The sequence below is a fragment of the Schizosaccharomyces osmophilus genome, chromosome 1 (assembly GCF_027921745.1).
Source record: "Schizosaccharomyces osmophilus chromosome 1, complete sequence".
NCBI lineage: Eukaryota > Fungi > Ascomycota > Schizosaccharomycetes > Schizosaccharomycetales > Schizosaccharomycetaceae > Schizosaccharomyces > Schizosaccharomyces osmophilus.
The window spans coordinates 3,252,506-3,275,785 of NC_079238.1; the positions used below are offsets into that span (position 1 = coordinate 3,252,506).

Genomic DNA, 23,280 nt, shown 5'->3' on the forward strand with positions numbered 1-23,280 from the left:
GGTAACTGTCTATAGGCATAAGTATCATGGTATTTTTAACTACGGATAGGAATAGGAGGCCAATACTTCGTAGCGACAGCTGTGAATTTCTGAAACGAATTATCAAGGATTTGCTCTAATTCGAGTATATCATGACAAGAATACCCGTACAATGTTTGGTACGAGTCTAATGACAAGGATTGTTGCAGCGGCATTGGTACGTGAGGTTCACTCTCGGGTACGGACGCTGCAACACTCGTTTGTTCAAATGCCTTTGTTGCCTTTTCTTTTTCTTGCATAAATTGTTCTTTTTCCCTCTTCCATTTGAGTTCTCGTACTTCAGATTCTCGAAAATACGATATCTGTTCGTCCGTTAATGTTCGAATGGTTCCATCCGGATACCTTTCTATAGAAGGCAATTTAGAGTTTTTATTGTATGTAGATGACACATCCAAATCAGCTGGAGATTGAAGAAACGCGTTTTCCCAACATTGGATGGCTACGTTTCCGAAGTGCTCATCATGAAATTTCCGTAAATCTTCTTCTGTAAGAGACATACAGTTAATTCAAGGGTATTGAATCAAGTCCCTTTGTTTCGCAGACAAAAACTTCTTTTCTCATTGTTGAACATACATGGCTCGATCATGCTTATTTAACTTAGGATCATATCCTCGTGTAACTAGTATGTTTCTGTCTTGTAGTCATATGCTTATACACCCAAATATTATATCATATAATTATAGCGTTCGTCGCAACCACTCCAATTTACACACAGAAAAGAATATTTCGAGCAATGTGCTGTTCAGCTTGACTTTTTTAACAATTATATTTACGCGTAAAAGTAGTTTTTCTATTCTGTAAAAGCACAAATCATTTTCAATTGGGCCATCAACATCCTTATTGCTATAATAATAGTAACTTGATTTGTACATACGTGATTCTCAATCTAGGAAGGACACAGGAAGAAAATGGCCGTACGTTGAAAAAAAAAATATTCATATAGAATGTATTTTTAACACAACTTATAGACATTAACTAATTTGGAGCCATTCGCTACGTAAGTTTTTTTGTTCTCATTCGGCAATCCGTGCTGGTTTACCCTTTGCTTTTTTTCCTTTTTCTCTATAAAGTTCTGGATAGGCTAACAGAAGAATAGAGGACGGTTAGTTTTTAAAACCACTCGTGGTGATATTCAGTTGGAGTTATGGTGCAAAGAAGCGCCGAAAGCTTGCAGAAATTTTTTACAGTTATGCATGGAAGGGTAAGACAAATGCCATCTTGTGAAGTAAGACTAACATAAAATTATATTCAGGTACTACGATAATACTATTTTTCATCGCGTTGTTCCAAACTTTTTGATCCAAGGAGGAGATCCAACCGGCACGGGAATGGGAGGTCAATCCATATACGAAGACGCGTTTCCCATCGAGACACATCCTAGATTACGATTCATGAGACGTGGATTATTGGGAATGGCGAGCGCAGAAGACGAAGGAAATCAGTCTCAGTTTTTTATTACGCTAGGCCCGACGCCAGAATTAAACGGAAAGCAAACGCTTTTTGGAAGAGTTGTTGGTGAAACAATATACAACGTAGTGAGAATTTCTGAATTGGAACTCGATGCTGACGAACGACCTCTCTACCCTCCAAAGATTCTTTCCGCTGAAATCATAGATCCCTTTTTTACGGATCTCAAACCACGTAGTACGAAAGAAGATCGTGAACGATTAGCAAAGCAGTTTGCGTTAGAAGAAAAGAGAAAAGAGAAATCTGAGCTGTTAAAAAAGGGTGTACGCAACAAAACTGTTTTGAGCTTTGGAGACGAGCTCGATATGCCTATTCCTAAGAAGCCCCTTCGTAAAAATCCAATAGTCGAACAGAAGAAACAAAAAGAGTCAGAAGATAAACCCGTTCAGCCTTTATTAGATAATTCCAACTCAGAAGCTTCTTTTATACCTCCCCCGAGGATTTCCACTCAGATTAAGTCTGAGGTACCTGCTGAAAAGCCACTTGGTCCTTCCCGTTTTGGTACTTCTGATTCATCCAAACCAGATTTGCAAAAAGAAATTTCGACCCTAAAAGCCGAAATCAATTCAATGAATAGCTCACCCGTTCCCGTACAAAAGCCAGAAGAAAATCAAAAGAAAAGAAACGCTTTGGCAGAGGAGCTTGAGAACTATAAAAGCTCAAAGAAGGTTTTAACAGGGAAGCGCAAAAAGTTGACAGCGAATGAAGATCTAACTCTTTCAATGCTGTCAAAATTTCAAGCAAAAATCAAAAATGTTGAGACTCAAGACAGCGTTACAGAGTCCCAAGAAGTAAACGTGGAGGAGCCTTGCGGATTACATAGTGTTCCAGGTTGTTATTCATGTTTCGACCGTCTTGGAGAAACTAACGCTTCGAACGAAGAAAATGGTAACTGGTTCGCTCATACTCTCGTTGCAAAGAGAGATCCTGCGAACAGAACAGAGGATTTGAGGAAACAACGAGAAGAAGAATTCAAAGACGTTTCTACACCGGTGGATGTCAAGAAAGAAAGAAAAACAAAATTACGGTAAAGCCTTAGACAAGTAATTGTGGAAAAGAACGGCATAGCTTTCGGGATTTATTCTAATAGATATTTATGAGATATGTTAATTAAGGAAAGGATTATACCAAGGTATATATATATATATATATATATATATATGTTTAGAAAGAAAAATAAAAGAGGCGGCTACAATAACAAAAACAACAATGTGAATCAACCATCTTTGGCAATCGAATAAAATGGGAGATTATTAAGTGGCTTTCAACTTTGTCAATTCGGCATCATCAACGCTTCTTTTGTCAGTCAAAACTTGTCCATAGCTTGCCAATAATCCTGCGGACTTGAAAGGACGCTTAAGGTCATCAGTAGCAGGTTTATTGAGAATATGAATTTTCATTTCGCTTTCATCAAGGAAGCCTCGGATGGCTGAGACAAGTTGGAACAATAAGGGAGGAGCGTAACCCATATATAAATGCATAAACATTGTCGTGCCGATGGTTACGAGCATTTGTTTAAAGCTAGTTAAGAGTTGATTAAGATCGTATTCACGAACTGTCGTAGCAATAAATTTTGCATGTTCGCGCCCTGAAATTGGAGTGGCCGGCTCAACATATTTCATTACAGATAAGTCTATACACATACCGGTTAGTGGATAAAACAAAAGCGGCGGCTGGTTACAATTCACCTAGAACGAACTGAACCCAAAGGAATTACTAGCTTACCATTCTTTTTCTGGATGATGGTTTTTGTATAGTAAAACAAACCGATCTGCAGCAATGTTACAAGTGCATAAGCAATGCGCAAGGGCAACAGTAAGTATGGTTTTGAAAAGTCTATGACTTTTGTGAGTGACATCAAAGCACCTGTGATCGCTATAGATTTGACCTTTCCGAGTAAGTAAACATATACCTCAACTAAACTAGTCTTACCTGAGGATTTTTCTTTATTGTTTCTATAACAGAGTTCATCTTTTGTTATTCGTTGTTGGTGAAGCAAAAGTCAGTCGCTTGAATTTCAAGCGACTGAAGCTTATTATATTATGAAAGGATACATCATCTTAAGGGTTAAATATCATTTCTTAGAAATCCCTTTAGAAAATATTTTATGATAAGAAGTTTGATCATCTTAGTTGAATATGTATCGATCCTCAAACAACATGAATCGTACTCCTAAATAAAACAACATAATAATATTAGTAACAATAAATATTGAGGACGTTTTTAGATAGCTTGTTGTTTACCAAGGTAGGGCATGCTTTCAAGTTACGCTCGTTTCGTAGTCTGTCATATGGAGATACCACTCCTAACGTGTAAACAATAAGAAACCATTAAAGAAACAATAAAGGAATCATTCCCAAGGCTTATTATATAGTTTCAGGAAATTTATTTTATTTGAACGTTGCTTCAGTAGTCATTTATTGTCGCGTCGACATTTATTATGAGCAAGATCTCCAACAAAGTAGGCTTCGGTGAAGCCATCAAAAGGTTCCAGGAGAGTAAGGTACTGAGTTGAAGATTGTCTATTTCTGATAAGCTAATTCCTTTCAAAGGTACTTCTCGTAGGTGCAGGCGGCATTGGCTGTGAATTATTGAAGAATCTGTTGATGTCTAATGTGAAAGAAATTTGTATTATTGATTTAGATACTATAGATCTATCGAACTTGAATCGGCAGTTTCTATTTCGGAAACATCATGTGAAGCAAGCCAAGGCAATAGTAGCTATGAAAACAGCTCAGTCCTTCAATCCGAATGTGAAAATAGAGGCAATCCAAGCGAATATCAAGGAGCCCCGATTCAATATTTCTTGGTTTCGCCAATTTGGTATTGTTTTCAATGCGCTAGACAATTTGGATGCCAGGCGTCACGTTAATAAACTATGCCTCCTTGCTAATGTTCCACTTGTGGAAAGCGGTACTACAGGATTTCTTGGTCAAGTTCAAGTCATTATTCATGGGGAAACAGAATGCTACGATTGTAATCCTAAACAGCAACCAAAGGTCTATCCAGTATGTACAATCCGAAGTACGCCTAGCCAACCAATTCACTGTATCGTGTGGGCAAAGAGCTATTTCTTTCCACAACTGTTCGGTGATAATGAAGAAAATGATGAAGGGATACAAAATATTGCTCAAAACGAAGCACAAAAGAAAGAGATAGAAGAGTTGGCACGTGAAACAAGAGAGCTTGCTGAACTTAGAAACTCCCTCGTAACTGACTCAAACGCTTTTGAAAAGATTTTTGATAAAATATATCATAGAGATATCGCTCGACTTAGAGACGTGCCTGATATGTGGGCTTATCGTGCTCCTCCTACGGTTTTAGACATTGATGATTTAGGTCAGAAAGCCGGTCATTTAAGTTCTCCTTGGCTGGATGAACAAAAAATCTGGACTCTGGAGGAAAACTTTTCCGTCCTAAAATCTTCTATTCAACGTCTTTCGCAAAGGCTGAAGCATTTTGCCAGTGAAGGCTTATCATTCGATAAAGATGATAAAGACACCATGGACTTTGTGGCTGCTTCTGCAAACCTAAGAGCGTATTCTTTTGGTATTGAGCAACATTCTGAGTTTGACATAAAGCAAATGGCCGGGAATATAATTCCTGCGATTGCTACCACAAACGCCGTTATAGCTGGGCTCTGTGTTACTGAAGCGCTTAAAGTATATCAAAATGATAGCGATGAACTCAAAAACGTAAGTGTTTAATGCTCTTTATGCCTGGTTCCTTGCCATTTCGATTTGCTTACACTTTTCTTTAGGTATTTATGGCGAAAAGAGCCGACCGTGTTTTTCATGGAGAGAAGGTATGCAAGCCTAATCCATATTGCGCTACATGTTCGTTTAAGCATATGAAGTTACCTGTCGATCATAATCGCATGCTTTTAAAGGACCTTGTCAAACGCATTTTACAGGATGTTTTGCATTATTCTGAGGAAGTTAGCGTCTTAAAAGAAGATCTAATTTATGATGTTGATTTTGAAGATAATTTTGATTCGACTTTAGCTGATCTTGGAATAAGTGGTGAAAATAATACAGTTCTTACTATTCTGGGTGAAGAAAGAAGATCGGACAATGAGGAAACAACGAATTCACAAAATGTATCTCGCATACCTCTTCTTCTTGAAATACTCCCCATGGATAAGCATATAGATACATCGAACACACCCTATCGATTACCTTCCGAGACTATAATTATTCCGCTAACACCTGAGCCGTTGCAATCTTCTTCAGACACTGAGACAGAAATGGCTGACACTAAGGGTGTTGATGACATCTTTGAAGTTATGCCTTCAGAAAACGAAATCATAGATATAGAAGTCATCGAAAGTGAAGACGTGCCCAATTCAGGTTCTCCAAAACTACGGGCTAGTTCATTGAAAAGAAAACCTTCCATAGATGATGAAACGGAGACAAAAAAAAGCAAAAACTAGGTAGGACTTTTTGCTAGAATCAATTCTTTTAATAGCCTGAACTTTACATCGTATGCTAATCTGAACGGTCAGTATTGCTTTATCAAACGAAATTTTGTTTTAATTCACATCTTACATATCTGCGTAATGACCTACGAACTATTGTTATAACAATCAAAAATATATTTACCATTATAAAAAATGACCTAGTAAATCTAGTCTCATACCTATTTCCAACAAGGTAAAACAAAAGTCTATAGTAGACAACGTGAAAAAATAACTCAAGACACCAAAATAAACAAAGCGGTTCATTCTTAGTCATAACTTCAATTTATATTTAAGCAGAGAAAGTTTTGCCAGCCAAAATGTTGACCAACTCATGCATACCACGCCACCAAGCGTTCTTGGGACGACGTTGCTCAATTTCAGTTTCATTAGACTCGACTTCAGCAACAGGAGTGAAGGTAACACCGGTACCACGGATACCAATGACAGCAGCGGAGCCGGTTTCGGATCCCAGGTTGTCTGCACGGCAGTTTTCGAAGAAACGAATGGTACGCATGGCAAGGCGAGCAGCACGAGCACGGTCCATAGGAGTAGGGTTACCACCTTGTTGAACGTGACCAGGGATAGCAGTACGAGCGCTAAAGCGGTGCTTAGCTTCTTCGCTGATGATGTCGCCAATAACATCGGTGGTGTAAACCTTGGAAGCACATTCGTTACGAAGGATAAGTTGACCAGCACGGTTGCGTCCGGCTTCCATGGCGAAAGTTTGCTTAAGATGATCGATATCGGTACGCAACATATCCAAAGTGATACCATCTTCGGGAGTATAAATGGCAGAAGCACCAGTTATAAGACCACCAACAGTTGCAATGTAACCAGACTTACCACCTTGAACCTCACATACGAAGACACGGCGACGGCTAGCGCTAGCACTTTGCTTGATGGTATCACAATACTCCATGACGGAGTTAAGGCAAGTATCACAACCCAAAGAGAATTCGGTACCAGGGACGTTATTAGAGATGGTAGCGGGAATTGTAGCCATGGGAATACGGAAAGAAGGGTAATTAACACGGGCGTGCTCTAATTGAGAGAGAGCAGTAAAAGCTTCAAAACCACCAACAATGATCAAGCCATCGATATTGTGTTGTTGGAATTTGTAGGCACAGTGACCCATATCGAGATCTGGGGTATCACGGTTAGTACCGATTTCACTACCACCGCGAATGCACCATTCATCAACGTCGATCCAAGAAAGCTCATGGATAGAGTCATGACGTAAGAAGCCAGAGAACCCGTTGTCAATAGCAAGAGGAGTGTGACCACGGTTCAAGCAGTAACGAACAGCAGCACGAGTAGCAGAGTTCATACCACCAGCGGGAGCACCAACATGGACGATGGCAACACGCATTCTTTCTTCAGGAGCGAGGAAGTTCTTTTCATCTTGAATGAAAGTAGTACCCTCCCAGGTGTGTAAGTAGTCAGCGAATTCGGGGTCTCTCAAGTCCATAGCAGAGGCAAAGTCCTTCTTTTCAATGGCATCGGCAACCTTGTGAGTTAACTTGACGGCTTCCATCAAGGGCTTGCGGTTGATCTTGTTACCGTTGATAGCGATCATGGGAGAGGGAGTCTCGGGGGTAGAGGCAAGGACAGCATCGACGGCGTCAACACCTTGAAGAGTAGCAAGCATACGATCGTAAGCACAGGGGATACCACCACGTTGAACGTGACCGAGGGTGGTAACACGAGTGTCCAAATGAACACGTTCAGACAAAAGTTTCTTAATGTCTTCAGCAGAGATGTGGTTGAGTTCAGAGTCGATAGCACCTTCTGCGACAATGATGATAGACTTTCTCTTACCTTCCTTACGGAAGGCACTCAAAGCATTGCACATCTCGTCCTGCCACTTGCCAACTTGAGCGGGGCGCTCGGGAACGAAGACAAAGTCAGCACCGGTAGCCAAGGCAGCCAAAACGGCCAACCAACCACAGTGACGACCCATAACCTCGACAACGAAGGCACGGGAGTGAGAAATGGCGGTGGAGGAGATAGAGTCGACGGCTTCGCAGATACGGTGAAGGGAAGAGAAGGCACCGATAGTAACATCGGTAGAGGACATATCGTTGTCGATAGAGCCGACCAAACCAACGATGGTAAGGTTACGGTAAAGGTTAGATTGCTCAGTAGTGATGGCCTTGGTGTCTTCAAGTTCTTGGACCAAACCAGGCCAGTCAGAGCGGAAAAGATCGGCACCGGTTAAGGAACCATCACCACCACAGACAATAAGAGAATCGACACCGGCGGTGATCAAGTTCTTGGCGGCACGGAGACGACCAGCACGTTCACGGAAAGCCATACAACGGGCAGTACCAATCAAGGTACCACCTTCGGCGAGCCAACCACGGACATCGCCCCATGCCAATTGACGGATCATGTCACCACCTTGGACAAGACCTTCATAACCTTCATAAACAGCGAAAGCATCGCAACCACGGTGGATGGCATAGCGAGCGACGGCACGAACGGCGGCGTTCATACCAGGAGCGTCACCACCACTGGTCATGACAGCAATCTTCTTCTTGACACCGGGGGCCTTGGTGGTTTGTTTGGTGGCCTTGTTAATGGCGTCGAGAGGGGTAGAGGTACCACTGGACATGTTGGATTGAACGCCCGACTCAACAGACTTCTTCATGTTAGCATGAGCGAAGGGATTGTAGCGGTCGGAGAAACCGACCAAGTTGCCCAAAGGATCTTCGACGTAAATCTCGTCGGGTTTCTTTTCATTAGGCAAAGATTGGAACTTGATAGAGTCGGAGGAAAGCTTCTTGACCAATTCAGGCAAGTTGGGATAGTAAAAGACGATAGAGGTCTTTTGGCCACGCCATTCTGCTTCTTCGGAGACGGGGGAAAGGGAGAACTCACCGGGAACGTAACGAAGCTTCAGAGTGGCAGACTCGCCATCGTTGCTTCCTCTGACGTGAAGCCAGTCTTCACGGACAGAGTTGTTACAAACGCGAACATTGTGAGTATCGGAAATACCGAAGAAAGCCAACTTTTGGAAACCGAGTTTTTGATAGAACTTGAGAGTCTCGTCGTATGCACCCTCTGAGGTAGCAACGAGAGAATAGCAAGAAATTCCATGCACAGCGTTTTCACTCATTTTGCGATGTGATATGCTACAATAGTTGGGAATTTCTGTTTCAAAAACTTTGAATGATTTGTTTTATGTGTTTTAGAATTTCAAATGAAAATAATCCTCGTCGTAAAGAAATCGTGAGCTTGGTAAAATATATTTTCAACCTGAGCTGTACTGGATGTAGGCAGCTTTTTGAACTTTGATGTAGTGGAAGGAAGAGGTATAAAATACGATGTACGCAAATTTTATAATATATGATCAAATCCAAATCCCCGGAATATATTCCTTTGCATTCTCTACATTTTGCAATGTCTTGCCGTTGCTCTGGTAATGATATGCTTACGTCGTTCATTTTCCGACAATTCCCGCGCCCGCACATATTTACGTCAAGCATTCGTAATGCATGGTGGAAAAAAAAAAAAAGAGCGACAAGAAGATGAATACGTACCTGTACTATGTTGTTGATTCATCCAAGTTTTATGTATAGGATGCGAGTGGTTTTATTTTTCTTAGTCGTTTTTTTTTCAACACAAACAGAGGATTTTAATGGGTGCGTCGGAAAACGCCCTGCAAGGAACATGCAACATGTCAGACACGCTGATCCTATCTAGGTAACATGATTAGCGTGGATCGTAAGGAAAAAACGAGGTATCATTCGACAGCGGTAACAAGAAGGGGATAGAAGTCTCGGAAAAACAACAGATTTCTTTTATTTACAAACAAACGCAGTCGACCTGGTGTCCCAAAATGCAGTAGTACATAACAGTACATAAAATAGTACATTGAAGAGTAAATAGACCGAGTAAATAAATAAAAGAATATTAAAAAGAAAAGAAATTTGAAGGATTTCTCTATCTTGCACCTCGTCTGGCAACGTTTTTCCTACTAGCCTTAGCGTTCCTTTGGATTCCGTTTGAGGGATCAGATCTCTCGCATTGTTCCTATCATTGATCCATCCCTGCCCATGCTCGGTGTTAACCGATCGAATGTTTAGGTTAGGTAAAGGGACGGGTGGTCGAATAACCGGTCCCGCGTTTAGGAATATTGACGACTTCAGTAGGGGAAAAGGTTTCTAAAAAAAAAGAAAAAAAAAGAAACGACTCAAAAGAATTTTTAGTTATTCTTCTTTTTCTTTCATCAAGAGAAAAAGCTTATGAAATTGCAAACGTCGCCGATAATGTTTTACGATTTCCTACCTTTGCATAGAACGACATCATTTTCTCTATCGACTTCGTTTACCGTCGATCTCTTACGGTACCTCTCGTATACTTTGAATTCCACCCTCGTTGCATTCTCGTAAATCGTTTCTTTTGCCTTGGTTTGTTTACCCAAAAAAAATAGGGTATTCCAGCGAGTCTTATCGTCTCCTTTAAAGGGACTCTTCTAGTGTAGTATAGGGTAGGGTTAGGTAGTGCAGTGTCTAATAATAGGATTGAGTAGGTAGGATAGAAAAGATGAGAGTAAGACACTTTTCTTTTCAAACAATGTTAGAAACATTATATGTATCAGTTTATTTTTTTTATTTCATTTGATATTTTTTTTCTAACTCTTTAACCTAATCAACTTATTTGTTTGCCTATTTATTTAATTTAATTTAATTTTATTCTCTACATTTCTCTCATGTAAATAAACAATATAACGCAACGCAACGATCTTTTCATTCCCATTACCCACCAAGTAAACAAGAGTAGATGCAGTTTTGCAAACAGGATTCATTTAGGGAAATTTTCGGGGATTCATTCTTTTTTGTACTAAATTAATTTATTTGCAAGTAATTCATTGCTCTTGTGTTTTCAAATCCAAAAAGAAATTCTATCGTGGGTTCTTTTCACACCTTGCTCTTTTTCCTACGTTTGTTTTCATTGCCCACGTCCTAGTCTTTTTTTCTTTCTCTCGTTTTTATTCCTCAGCTATCTTGGTGTACAGCACTCTAGAATCCTTCCCAAGAAACGCCGTTTTCGGTTTGTTGACATTTCAACCTTGGTTTCCAAACTTCCTTTCTTTCTCTTCATTAATTCATCTTTACGAATTCCTTTCACAAAATGTTTACCAATACACCTGTTGGAGGGAACCGGGAGAGATATAATGGTGCACATCCAGCCTGGTCCCGATTAGGTACAAACACCGAACAGATCCACCAAAATACTACAGACATGGCTGCTAAAATGCATAAACTTCGATACACCCAACTTCGCTCTCCTCCTACCCGCGTGTCCGTAGAGACCATGTCCTCGAACCCAACAGCGCCTGCTCCTGCATTTGGCCTCCAGGTTCCCTACAATCAAGACGAAGCTTCTGAAAATGAAGAGTTTGAACGAGCTATTAAAGATGATCCATCCACCGCTTCCAATGCCTCTTACTCTTCCGAAGAAAACGACGATGCCATTGAAGATACAAGCATAGCCGATACTGAAGACAACGAAGAGGCCTCAGATTTGGATGAAGATACTTACAAAGCGTATTCGAAGCGTCCCTCCGCTAAATTGCGCAAAAAACCATTCAAGCAATTTTTCAAACAGAAATCTTGGCTGCCTTTCGAATCCTACAAGTCACTGGCCTGGTTTTTCCTTGCATTGTTTCTCACCTTGATTATTATAGGAATCCTCCACAAGGCTCCGGCTATTTCATTTGGTAAAGACGATTCCATATATCCGCCGATAGCCCAACCTTCGCCTCCCAACGCAGCTGATTTGGGCAAGCCGTTCCATATGTTTGAACCCCCAAATGAAAAACCTAACAAAGAACACGAACCCGAGCCTTCTACTGGCTTCTTGACAAAAGAAGAATTTCACAATATTCTTCACACCAAAATAGAAGAGTTAAAGGCTCAGTTAGAGAAAGAAATACTCTCGTTTAAATCATCCGAGTTAGCTGCTATTACACTTGACGATGAGTGGAAACACTTCATTCAAACGACCGTCGAAAATTATATTGGCGACCCTGTCTCACTTCCTAACTTTGCTCTTTTATCAACCGGTGCAGATGTTTTACCCTTTTTAACAACCAAAAATTATGTCAAGAGACCTTCTTCTTTTCTTCCAAAGGCAGCCTCCTATTTATTTGATTCGTTAACGATCCGTGGTCATGAACCGAATATGGCATTGCAATCAACAAATGGTGTCGCAATGTGCTGGAGCTTTCAGGGCTCAGAAGGACAATTGGGAATCTCGCTTTCACGTCCAGTATACGTTACAAATGTTACCGTCGAGCATGTGAATCAAAAGGTTGCGCACGATCTTTCTAGTGCCCCAAAAGAGATTGAGGTTTGGGGTCAGGATGTCCACCAGAACGGAAAAAAAGGATTTTCTTACTTAGGTAGCTTGCTTTATAACATTCAAGGCGAGCCAATTCAAACCTTCCCCATTCATGTTTCATCAAAACTTCCGACGAAAAGCGTCATTTTCAAGGTTAAAAGCAATTGGGGAAATCCTGAATATACCTGCCTATACCAGATTCGGGTTCATGGTACTGTCCCAAAACGAGAAGCAATGGCTGGCTTAAATGAAGAAACCTCTGGTTCCGAAGAAGATGCTTTGCTCGAAGAATCATTGTCATAAGTTGATTTCAAACACTCCAAACCTTTTCATTTATTATTCTACCATTGGCTTAAAATTATAAAATAGGGTCTCTCGTTTTCTATTCTCTTCGTCAGCTTCTTCCAGTGTCAAGATCTGTTCTATAACATTGGGCGGATCCAATTCAAACCGCTTAGCACGACGCCAGCGTTCAAGCCGAGTCATTCCCAAGTAGGGTCCATATTTGGCAGACATGTCAAAGTGATGCAGGACTAATTGCACTTTACTCATTTCTTCTTCGTGGACTGGCAGACTCATACGTTCCGATAAAATGCCTTTATAAGCATTGTCAAGAGATTCGGACAGTTCAGGGTCACTTTCAATTCGTTCTTCTAAGCTGACATTCTTCGCACTTTCTTTATTTGTTCCTTTTTCTGTAACGGACGATTTCGCATTTTTTCCCGTTGCTGAGTTTTTCGCAGTTCCTTTAGTGATTTTGGGAAATGCGTCTTGTACAGTCCTTTTTGGAGCTGTGTTTTTAGTCCCTTTGGAATTCTTCTTCATTTGGAGATGTCTGCTTTTTAGACAATAAGACTTGCACTTAATCAGACTCGCAGCTGTTTTTTATTCTTTGTTTCTTTGAAAGTTACTAATTTTTTTAAGATTTTAATTAACTGAAAACAGTGAAGATATGCTAATAATTTCTGCCTTTGAAACTTTCCTTTGTAGTCTCTTATGCATATTACCAAGATCCGATGCGTCACGCTGACGAGAATCCTATTACAGCCGCCAGCCTTTCTCTTGTTCAATAGTACAAAAGTCTGATAGAATTGAACTGGTATTATTCTATTCTAGTCAATTCTTCCCTTCTATTTAATGAGTATATTTATTTTCCTTTCTTTTGGGTCGCATATTCTTCGTTCTCAGATAATTTATATTATCACATCATCATTTCCTTAACCGTAGTAAACAAACAATAAAAAGTTTATTCTTTGAAATGCTTCTGTATAGCAAGCGAGCATCTACTCTGGCGGATTACCAAGAATCCAACACCGCTTAAACATGTTATCCTGAAACAAGCATATCTGTACTGAAGTAGGAATACGAGTTCAATGCCGAGGATTAATAGCTTTACATGGCCATTGGCCAAGATCTATTTGACATGGCTTAAAATATACTGAAGAAGGGAGAATAACAGCAAGAAGTGCCTTTCTTCCAGACGACATATGTCTTCTCTTTCCTTCTTATTCCTATGGATTTCTTTTATTATTTACAGTACTTGACGGAAATGTAGTGTAGTACTTTAAACAAGGTAACAGTCTCAAGTCACGTTGGAAGAAGTCCACCGACTTGCAGTTGCTTCTTCATCAACTACAAAAGATATTCGAGCCCGTTTGTAGGGGAACTTGAATCGTTATAGAATGTTTCAAGCACCTAGAGAGTCCACTCTCTGTATGTAGAGTTGCTTACAAGAAAGAAAAACTTGCTAACCGAATTCTAGTTTTGAGTGGTGAAAAAGTTAGCGGAGAAGATGTCCGCAATCAAAATGGTAAGGGTTGCTTAATAATAATATTTTAGAATACAAAAGTACTTACGCTGTTAGTTTTGGCTACGACTGCAATTGCCAACATCGTGAAGTCTTCCCTTGGCCCTGTCGGTTTGGATAAGATGCTAGTGGATGATATTGGTGTAAGTTGTTATATTTTCAAAAGAACTGTAGCCCGATTGAGGAATGGAAGAAAATGATTTCCCATCGGTGTTCGTGCAGTTTGCATTGCGAAAAAAAAAATTTGTCTTCTAGGATATCAACTAACTGTACTAGGATGTAACCGTCACCAACGATGGTGCTACCATTTTATCGTTACTAGATGTTGAACATCCTGCTGGCAAAGTTTTGGTAGAGTTAGCACAACAGCAAGATAAAGAAGTTGGAGATGGAACCACAAGCGTTGTGATCATCGCCGCTGAGCTTTTGAGACGCGCTAATGAGCTTGTGAAAAACAAAATTCACCCAACTACTATCATTACAGGATACCGTTTAGCCATCCGCGAAGCTGTAAAGTTTATGAACGATGTTTTGAGCTCCAGCGTTGATACCTTAGGAAAAGAGAGTTTGGTAAACGTTGCAAAGACTAGTATGTCTTCAAAAGTTATCGGTAACGATTCGGACTTTTTTTCAGCAATGGCTGTCGATGCCATGCTTTCTGTAAAAAGCATAAATCCTAAAGGAGAAACTCGTTACCCGGTTAAGGCTGTCAATGTCTTGAAAGCTCACGGTCGAAGCTCTCGTGAATCTGTTTTGGTCAAAGGATATGCATTGAACTGTACTGTTGCAAGTCAAGCAATGAAAACAAGAGTTCCAAATGCAAAGATTGCTATTTTGGACATGGATTTACAGAGAACTCGCATGGCATTAGGTGTCCATATCACCATTGACGATCCTGATCAACTTGAAAAGATTCGCGAACGTGAAGTTATGATAATCTTGGAACGCATTAAGAAGATTCTTAACTCTGGTGCTAATGTCATTTTAACGACAAAGGGAATTGATGACCTATGCTTAAAGTCCTTTATAGAAGCTGGTGCTATGGCTGTACGCAGATGCAAGCGTGAAGATTTGAGACGTATCGCAAAAGCAAGTGGTGCTACTATGTTGAGTTCATTGTCCAACTTGGAAGGTGACGAAGTCTTCGAAAGCTCTTACTTGGGTTACGCTGAAGAAGTCGTCCAAGAAAAGTTCTCTGACGATGAATGTATTTTGGTCAAAGGTACCAAAGCTTATTCTTCAGCCTCTTTGGTCTTGCGTGGTCCTAACGAATTCACTTTGGATGAAATGGAGCGTTCTTTGCACGATGCTCTTTCGGTTGTCAAACGTACTTTAGAGAGCGGTGCTGTTGTTCCTGGTGGCGGTGCTGTTGAAAGTGCACTTAGCATATACTTAGAAAATTTTGCTACTTCACTTGGTTCTCGTGAACAATTAGCGATTGCCGAATTTGCTCAAGCTTTGCTGATTATTCCCCGAACCCTTACTGTTAATGCAGCTAAAGACTCCACTGAACTTACAGCAAAACTTCGTGCTTACCATGCTGCTAGCCAAAATGCTGAGGTAACAGACATAAAAAAGCGTGGCTATAAAAATTATGGTCTTGATTTGTTGAACGGAGTTATTCGGGATAATATAAAGGCTGGTGTTTTGGAACCTTCTATGTCTAAGTTAAAGAGTTTGAAGAGTGCGGTTGAAGCTTGCATTGCCATCTTACGAATTGATACAAGTATAAAATTAGATCCTGAGCAACAACCTGAAGATCCTCATGCCGGTATGCATTAATTTTGTCATAATTAGTGTGATGTTTGACTTCTTGCATTTGACCCCTCAAAAAGGTTTCAATTTTATGACTTAAATAGGAGATTCTTAAAATATATAAATTTTTCCAAAACTAATTAAAAGTAAAACTAGCAATCATAAATAATTCAAAAAGGCGTTAGACATTATTCATCAAGTAATGTGTTATTGCACTATGCAAAATCAGAAAGGGGAGGAGGCATCATTTCATTATTTTTATTAAAACAACAATATAAAGAAAAATATTACGACGAACTTTTTATCATGTCAACTAAAAATTATTACGCTTTAATAGATGTTGAATCATCATGGCTAAAGTAAGAAAAACCGCGAAACTCCTCTTGCATCTTATCGGTCAAAACTGATTGAACTGGCGTCAAAACCGGCAATTCTCGAGTAAACTCTTCATCGAAATATTTGGTATCTGTTTGGGAATCAAGTTGAGGGATATAAGGTGGCTGAGTTTGCTTATGATAAATATCATCCCAATTAATGTTATTAAAAAATGGATGAGCCATAACGTCTTCAGCATCATTCTCGCCGGACCCGAGCCGCTTTATAGGATCTCGTGTGAGCAGCTTTTGTAAAATGGAAACGGAATCTCTAGGCATATGAATTGGATATAAAGGTTCATCAGATAAAATAGCATCGAAAATTTCTTCCTCATCATCTCCTCTAAATGGGGATTGACCGAGAAGCATTTGATATATGAGAACACCGAATGCCCACCAGTCCACGCTACGAGTATAATTTTGCTCCAATAAAATTTCAGGAGCCATAAATTCAGGTGTTCCGCAAAATGTAGCAGTCGTATTGTTGTACCACATATCTTCCTTGCACAATCCGTAATCCGCTACTTTAATATGGCCATCGGGACTTAAAAGAATGTTATCCAATTTCAGATCTCGATAGACAATGCCATTATCATGGAAATACTTTAATGCCAAACATACTTCTGCTGCGTAAAACTGAGCGCGACGTCTAGAGAATTGCTGTTGTTGAATGTGTAACATCAAATCTCCTCCGCTAACAAAATCCATCACAAAATATATTCTTGTCTCTGTTTGAAAACAAGAATGAAGGTTCACTAAGAAGGGATGACGCTCACGATTAGCCACGAGGAAAACACGTTTTTCAGATTTGGTACTTTCGACTTCATCATTCTCTAGAATAAACTTTTTCTTCAACACCTTTATTGCGTACAATTCCTTATTGCTCTTATACTCTGCCAGCATAACCTTTCCGAAATTTCCTTTTCCTAAGACAGTTAAGAAATTAAAATCTTCCAAACCAATTCTTTTTGGCTTCCCATCATAAGTAAAACCAGGGACAGAAGCATCACGAGAAGAAACTATAGTATTTACGCCCTTTACAGAAACATCTCCCTCTTTTTTGTTATTTATTTCTTTAGTAATCGATCCTTTAGGAGCTTGGTCTTTTGTACCCTTTTTACCCGAAAGCTCTATTGCGCCAGCATGGACCGGCTTCCTTTTAATGGGTTCAATTGAAAACTTTTGGGATGTAGGAGTAGGAGGAGATTCATTTAGCGTACCAACTGGCGAAGGTTGACTAGCTTTATCTTCTGAAAATGCTGTTGTTGAAGCAGGTGCAAGATTGTTAGGCTTCTTGTTATAGTTAGTCGCTTTTTGTTTAGTAGTACGAATTTCAGAAAGGACGCGGTTAGCCATTTCCATTGACATTCCACAAAAATCAGGAACTAAATGAACACATTGAGCATGTGCTGTGATACCACATTCTGTACATTTTCTTGCATTTTTACGACCAAAAGGGAGAATATAACCACAATGACAGCACCAGTTCGCTCCAATATTTGTATGAGACTCGAAATGGTGTGGTATTCTGTGATTTATTTTCTCATATTCACTCGAAAATGAGTCACTAGACTTCGAAATGCACTTTGTTACAACCTTGGAATAGCATTTTCTATGGCATGTGTAAAGACAATCTTTACATTGCATACCAATGGCACTTTTTAAAAATTCACCACATAAAGCACAGCGCATAATCTGATAGAATTGGTGTTGCAAGAAACGGTGTCCGTAAACCTCATGCACGCTCTCTTTGCGCTGACGAATTGCACCTTGTCGACCTAACCCTGCATCCAAAGGACGCTTTCGAACATTGTTTTTAGTAAAATTCATGGTCAAATGAATTTGACCCACGGGCTCCAAAGAAAACCAAGCATTAACAATAGAGTTTCCTTCAGGAGACTTTGAAGCCACGGTCTCCGGTTTAGAAGAGGCCAATGATGATGGTAAAAACATGGACGACCTTTGATTTTGCATATGATCTGCACTGACCCAACCTTTGTCGGATACTTCTTGCTCGACTTTTTTACGACGCTGTTTTTCGACCAAATCTGAAAGACGGACCCACAGTAATGCAACAGGCAACAAGACTTTCTCATTCTTTTTTTCATAAACGATGACTTCCACTTCGTTGGTTTTTTCGAGATTTATTTCGAAGTTGTCATAAAATTTACCTCCACGACTAGTTCTCGTCCTCGCGCGCTCAAGGTCTTCAGCACGAATGACTACAAGTGTCTCCGTGTGTTTTGATAATCCAGCAGAATGAGAAACATTTCGTATAGAATGCACACCTATTTTCAGTAAGCCGGACTGAGGACGCCGAGCATTCAGGTTTAGTCGACTTTCATTAGTGGGGACATCATCTTCATCAATTTCAATATGCAAGTCATGATAACGTTTTAATGACTGTTGAAGCAAACTGATTTTCTGGGCACTTTCTTCGTACTTCTTTTCCGCCTCAGCAATGCTACGTCGATCGTGCTCACGTTCGTACAACTTTGCCATTTTCTCAATACCTCTTCGATATTGTTCTTCAACGGAAAGCTTAAATTCCAACTGTTGTAACAAAAACGAAATTTTGTTGATCGTCAAAGGGGCATCGTAGTTCAATAAATCCAAGTTGGAGTCAACATTAGACAGACCAGAAGAGGTACTTTTTGATGATTTCGGATTGGAGTATTGAGGTTTCAATGTCGGCTCTGAGGACCCCTTCGATGAGACGCTTCCTGACTTTCGAAGTTGCAGTTTTCCGAGGCGTTCTTCAAGATATATTATGCTCTTTTTCGCTTCTTCAATATTACTATGAAGCTGTTGATGAACTACCGGGTTTTGCGTCAAACGTTTCATCGAAAGGGCTCCATGAATCACCGATCTTTCCCTCTCGATTTTTCTGTTGACTTCAGTAATTGCTTCATCTAGCATATCCATCGTCGTATTGCCCTTCTTTCTTCTGAATACTGACTCTTTTAGGGTATTAATCCACTTCTTTATGTCTCTATGGGAGTACACTTATTGTTGGTTGTCGGTGAATGAGTGACATTTGACTAGTCGCATAATATGTAATAGTCCTCCACTACTGCGGGAAGCTTAATCCAGTATATAGTTGAATATATCAATTGATATTGTTTTATCTACTTAAATGAAGTACTTTCATAAACGATTTATTTTTTAGGCCCTTAGTTGGAAATTCATATCACCTTAGCCTAGTCCTTATTACCGACTGAATACTAAAGTAGAAGCTGAATATCTTAAACATTGTACTTATAAAGGAAGTAACTTTTCCTGATTTAACTTTTTGGTAATTTTCTAGGAAGAACATAATTTTGCTTTTTGTTTTCCTTTCAAGATCCTATCTGAAACATTCTATCATCCATTCTACGATCATAGTGCAAAACCAAAAATTATCCATTCGTGGTGCGTGTTTGCGTGTGCCTGGAAAGAATTCTGCTTTAGCAATCGTTAAATGGGTCTTATAGTTGAAAGCATTTAGCAATGGCTACTGAGGATCCATCATGGACAGTCAAACGTACGTGGTTCATTATGACTTTTCAAAATAACACAATACAGAATGCATAGACGTCTTCCGTGAGTTTTGTAAGTGATGCTTTTTCTTTCAAGACGCTAAACACAAATATAGTGATTGTCTGTATTCATAGTATTCTATGCAATCGTCAGCTATATCCAGAAAGTAAGACTACTTACTATAAATAATAAGGAAACGAGTGTTTACAGCAATAGGTCTTTTTATCAAATCTAGGAAGTATAATACTGTTGTTTGGCAATCGCGCCATCCTATATTATGCAATTACATTCAAGACGCTGTTGAGGCATGCACTCAAGAACTGCAAGAGGTATAATAATTGCTATCCATTTTTATTTGGTAATTCTTCTGACCTTTTAGGGAATAGTTGAATGTATTTATCTCTCAATTACGTCGACAGACCAAGTGGAACTGGAACGGTATATATTTTCAGCTTACTCAATTCCGAGAATCCCAGACTTTTTACTTGAAAAACCGTAAGGAAAATGTTAATCTGTTGTGAGTTTAACTTTCCTGACCAGATCGTCAGTGTATCTCCAAGGGTGCCGTATTCCGATTCTTTTGTAGAATCTCTAAGAGCAGCAATGATCCGAATTCAAAATGCTACGCATTCATTACAACAATTACCAGAAAGTAACTTTACTCTTCATATCTAAATGAAATTGTTGCTGACTTTTCACAGATTGTTCATGGTCAATTCGACTTACTTTGAAAGAAAACAACACTAGACCCAAGGCTTGGGAAACCTGGTACCTATCAGAACATACTCCGGAATCCAACTTGGAGAGAAGATACCAAAATCTTACTATACCGCTGAGAAATATTTCTATTGGACCAATGGATTCTGAAATATGGCTTGAATCGCGCCCAGACGTGTACGACAATGAAAAGTAATAGACTGACTACAGAACCGCAGAACTTTAGCAATTCCATTTATGTTTGATGAACTTTCTAATATATAGATGTACTAGTTTTGTTTATGATTATTTTTTTTGGTAGGTTGATTAACATCCTTGATATATTTCCTATAAGGCTATATACCTTTGGTTTTTCAAGAACCTACTTCCTTGTCTGTTTTGAATAATATAATCATCCAGTTTTACAAAAAAAAATAAGAATACGTTGATAAGTCCTATAAAATTCTTGCATACTAATTTTTTTTCATTTACCAGATCAAATCTTACATGTTTCTTTTTTCGATCCTTGTTTACTAGAGTAGTGTAGTAGTCCAATCATTAACTTGTACAACGAATTTTACCAAGGATCAGTAAACGAAGCTAGTATGTGTCTACAATTTCCAATATCAAAGGTGTTCGCGCTTACTACACTAGACAGTAAAGATTGCTTTATTTATTATAGAAAACGGAAGGGTTCAATTGAGAATTGAAATCTAATAATCTGACATTCATGTCCTCTAGAGCGCCGATTCCATCCCTCGAGGAGATTGTTAGAAACAAAAGGACTCGCGAAGAACGAGAATCCAAACCAAAATTTTTATCTAAAGCCGAGCGAACACGTTTAGCTCTTGAACGAAGGCAAAAAGATGTAGAACAAACCAAAAGCAGGCGAGCTACAGAGTTGTCAAACTTAAAGAATGGAATAATCAATCAGTACGAAGACGGGGCAAACGATTCTGGATCTGAAAGTAAGAGGGATAAACTCGAATCATCAACACAAGTGAGCAATGCAAGTAACTATGAAAGCTCTACAGATGAAGGTTTCGCTGCTGCTGTTCGACAAAGATATATGGGCATCCAACCCCAACCTCAAAAGAAGCGACGAAGAAATGCAGAAAAAAAGTTCGTTTTTGACTGGGATGCAACGGATGATACAATGAAGGATGCAGATTTTTCCGTTTCACCTGAATCGACGATTGCTGTCTTTGGTAGAGGAAAACTAGGGGGCTTTGATGAGAAATCTATAGAAAGCGTGAAAGAAAGATCAGGATTAATTCAACGGTTATTACAAGGATCAGATGAAGACAAAAAAAGAGCACATGAACTCTTGCACTTGCACGAAAGAAAATCCCGTAAAGTTGATTGGGATGACGTCCCTTGGAGAGAAAAACCTTTGGAAGCTATGAAGCCTCGTGACTGGAGAATTTTAAGAGAAGACTACAACATCTCCATGAAAGGAGATGATGTACCTAATCCTTTGAGAAACTGGAAAGAAGCCAACTTACCCGGTGAACTTATGAGTGTGTTAAAGAAAAATAATTATAAGGAGCCAAGTTCTATTCAACGTGCCTCAATTCCCGTTTTACTACAAGGAAAAGATTTGGTTGGAATTGCTGAAACCGGTAGTGGTAAAACAGCAGCTTTCATGATTCCTCTGGTACAGACTATACTGAAATATCCTCCTTTGGATGAAACTAATTTGCATCTTGGACCGTATGCGATTGTACTAGCACCTACACGTGAGTTGGCTCAGCAAATTCAAGCCGAGGGAAACAGATTTGCCGAACCTCTTGGTTTTCGCTGTGTTTCTGTCGTTGGTGGTCATGCTTTTGAAGAGCAATCTTTTCAGTTAAGTCAAGGCGCTCATATTGTTGTTGCTACCCCTGGACGTCTAATCGATTGTCTTGAGAGAAGAGTTTTTGTTTTGAGTCAGTGTTCTTACGTTGTCATGGATGAAGCCGATCGAATGCTAGACATGGGTTTCGAAGAGGATGTGAATAAGATTTTGGAATCTCTTCCTTCGTCAAATAATTCCGATAAAAATGCTATCATCCCTACTAGCGAGAGTCAACCTTCATCAATGCGTCGAACCCTGATGTTCAGCGCTACTTTACCTCCGAGGGTTGCACATCTTGCGCAACGATATCTCAACAATCCCACGCTATTGACTATTGGTAGTATTGGTCAAGCTGTTGACAGAGTTGAGCAAATAGTTGAAATGGTTTCTGACGACTCAAAACGCATGAAGCGTCTTGAGGAACTTCTTGAATCCGGTAAATTTGCTCCTCCTATTATCGTTTTTGTAAATTTGAAAAGAAATATTGAGGCTATTTCTAAACAATTGAATACATTAGGTTGGCACGCTGTTACACTTCACGGTAGTAAAAATCAAGAACAAAGAGAAAAAGCTATTGAACAACTACGTGGTGGAACAGCTGATATTTTGGTTGCTACAGACATCGCTGGCCGTGGTATTGATATACCCAATGTATCTCTAGTACTTAATTACAATATGGCTAAAAGCATTGAGGATTACACCCACAGAATTGGACGTACAGGTCGTGCTGGTAAATCTGGTGTTGCGATTACATTTTTAGGTTCCGAGGATGAAGATGTCTTTTACGATCTTAGGGTAATGTTATCAAAAAGTGCCAAAGCACGTATCCCTGATGAATTGAAAAATAACGAAGCTGCTTTTTCGAAGCACGCTCCTATCACCCAGTAGTCATTAGCATTTTATAAATACTTTTTTGAGGCCTGTATGTTATTTATTTGATAACTTGATTTTAGTAATGAATAGAACAACTTTTGAAGAA

At 39.5% G+C, this 23,280-nt stretch overlaps 11 protein-coding genes across 11 annotated transcripts; 6 read left to right on the top strand and 5 right to left on the bottom strand.

Annotated features, from left to right (window-relative positions):
* Positions 1 to 35: 35 nt before the first annotated feature.
* Positions 36 to 536, bottom strand: gem8 (SMN complex subunit Gem8; the record flags this gene model as incomplete). The annotated part of the gene is made up of 1 exon (XM_056180289.1): positions 36 to 536. One exon carries the CDS (start codon positions 534 to 536, stop codon positions 36 to 38), a length of 501 nt encoding a protein of 166 aa, XP_056036302.1.
* Positions 537 to 947: 411 nt separating this feature from the next.
* Positions 948 to 2,537, top strand: cyp7 (cyclophilin family peptidyl-prolyl cis-trans isomerase Cyp7; the record flags this gene model as incomplete). Its single annotated transcript, XM_056180290.1, has 4 exons — positions 948 to 953; positions 1,008 to 1,036; positions 1,136 to 1,240; positions 1,292 to 2,537. 4 exons carry the CDS (start codon positions 948 to 950, stop codon positions 2,535 to 2,537), a joined length of 1,386 nt encoding a protein of 461 aa, XP_056036301.1.
* A 222-nt stretch (positions 2,538 to 2,759) lies between these two features.
* snd301 (SRP-independent ER targeting protein Snd3a) lies at positions 2,760 to 3,477 on the bottom strand (the record flags this gene model as incomplete). Its single annotated transcript, XM_056180291.1, has 3 exons — positions 2,760 to 3,139; positions 3,232 to 3,394; positions 3,439 to 3,477. The coding sequence occupies 3 exons, from the start codon at positions 3,475 to 3,477 to the stop codon at positions 2,760 to 2,762; spliced, it is 582 nt and encodes a 193-aa protein (XP_056036297.1).
* Positions 3,478 to 3,946: 469 nt separating this feature from the next.
* uba2 (SUMO activating enzyme E1-type Uba2) lies at positions 3,947 to 5,938 on the top strand (the record flags this gene model as incomplete). The annotated part of the gene is made up of 3 exons (XM_056180292.1): positions 3,947 to 4,009; positions 4,059 to 5,201; positions 5,267 to 5,938. 3 exons carry the CDS (start codon positions 3,947 to 3,949, stop codon positions 5,936 to 5,938), a joined length of 1,878 nt encoding a protein of 625 aa, XP_056036296.1.
* Positions 5,939 to 6,254: 316 nt separating this feature from the next.
* pfk1 (6-phosphofructokinase pfk1) lies at positions 6,255 to 9,083 on the bottom strand (the record flags this gene model as incomplete). Its single annotated transcript, XM_056180293.1, has 1 exon — positions 6,255 to 9,083. One exon carries the CDS (start codon positions 9,081 to 9,083, stop codon positions 6,255 to 6,257), a length of 2,829 nt encoding a protein of 942 aa, XP_056035772.1.
* A 2,018-nt stretch (positions 9,084 to 11,101) lies between these two features.
* sad1 (spindle pole body SUN domain protein Sad1) lies at positions 11,102 to 12,616 on the top strand (the record flags this gene model as incomplete). The annotated part of the gene is made up of 1 exon (XM_056180294.1): positions 11,102 to 12,616. The coding sequence occupies one exon, from the start codon at positions 11,102 to 11,104 to the stop codon at positions 12,614 to 12,616; it is 1,515 nt and encodes a 504-aa protein (XP_056035771.1).
* A 33-nt stretch (positions 12,617 to 12,649) lies between these two features.
* cdm1 (DNA polymerase delta subunit Cdm1) lies at positions 12,650 to 13,138 on the bottom strand (the record flags this gene model as incomplete). Its single annotated transcript, XM_056180295.1, has 1 exon — positions 12,650 to 13,138. The coding sequence occupies one exon, from the start codon at positions 13,136 to 13,138 to the stop codon at positions 12,650 to 12,652; it is 489 nt and encodes a 162-aa protein (XP_056035770.1).
* Positions 13,139 to 13,995: 857 nt separating this feature from the next.
* cct1 (chaperonin-containing T-complex alpha subunit Cct1) lies at positions 13,996 to 15,902 on the top strand (the record flags this gene model as incomplete). Its single annotated transcript, XM_056180296.1, has 4 exons — positions 13,996 to 14,026; positions 14,076 to 14,123; positions 14,178 to 14,263; positions 14,397 to 15,902. 4 exons carry the CDS (start codon positions 13,996 to 13,998, stop codon positions 15,900 to 15,902), a joined length of 1,671 nt encoding a protein of 556 aa, XP_056035769.1.
* A 296-nt stretch (positions 15,903 to 16,198) lies between these two features.
* pck2 (protein kinase C (PKC)-like Pck2) lies at positions 16,199 to 19,174 on the bottom strand (the record flags this gene model as incomplete). The annotated part of the gene is made up of 1 exon (XM_056180297.1): positions 16,199 to 19,174. One exon carries the CDS (start codon positions 19,172 to 19,174, stop codon positions 16,199 to 16,201), a length of 2,976 nt encoding a protein of 991 aa, XP_056035768.1.
* Positions 19,175 to 19,738: 564 nt separating this feature from the next.
* rev7 (mitochondrial DNA polymerase, zeta subunit Rev7) lies at positions 19,739 to 20,681 on the top strand (the record flags this gene model as incomplete). The annotated part of the gene is made up of 7 exons (XM_056180298.1): positions 19,739 to 19,772; positions 19,814 to 19,840; positions 19,884 to 19,934; positions 19,985 to 20,097; positions 20,148 to 20,263; positions 20,317 to 20,420; positions 20,470 to 20,681. 7 exons carry the CDS (start codon positions 19,739 to 19,741, stop codon positions 20,679 to 20,681), a joined length of 657 nt encoding a protein of 218 aa, XP_056035764.1.
* Positions 20,682 to 21,194: 513 nt separating this feature from the next.
* On the top strand, positions 21,195 to 23,189 carry prp28 (U5 snRNP-associated ATP-dependent RNA helicase Prp28; the record flags this gene model as incomplete). The annotated part of the gene is made up of 1 exon (XM_056180299.1): positions 21,195 to 23,189. The coding sequence occupies one exon, from the start codon at positions 21,195 to 21,197 to the stop codon at positions 23,187 to 23,189; it is 1,995 nt and encodes a 664-aa protein (XP_056035758.1).
* Between the last annotated feature and the right edge of the window lie 91 nt (positions 23,190 to 23,280).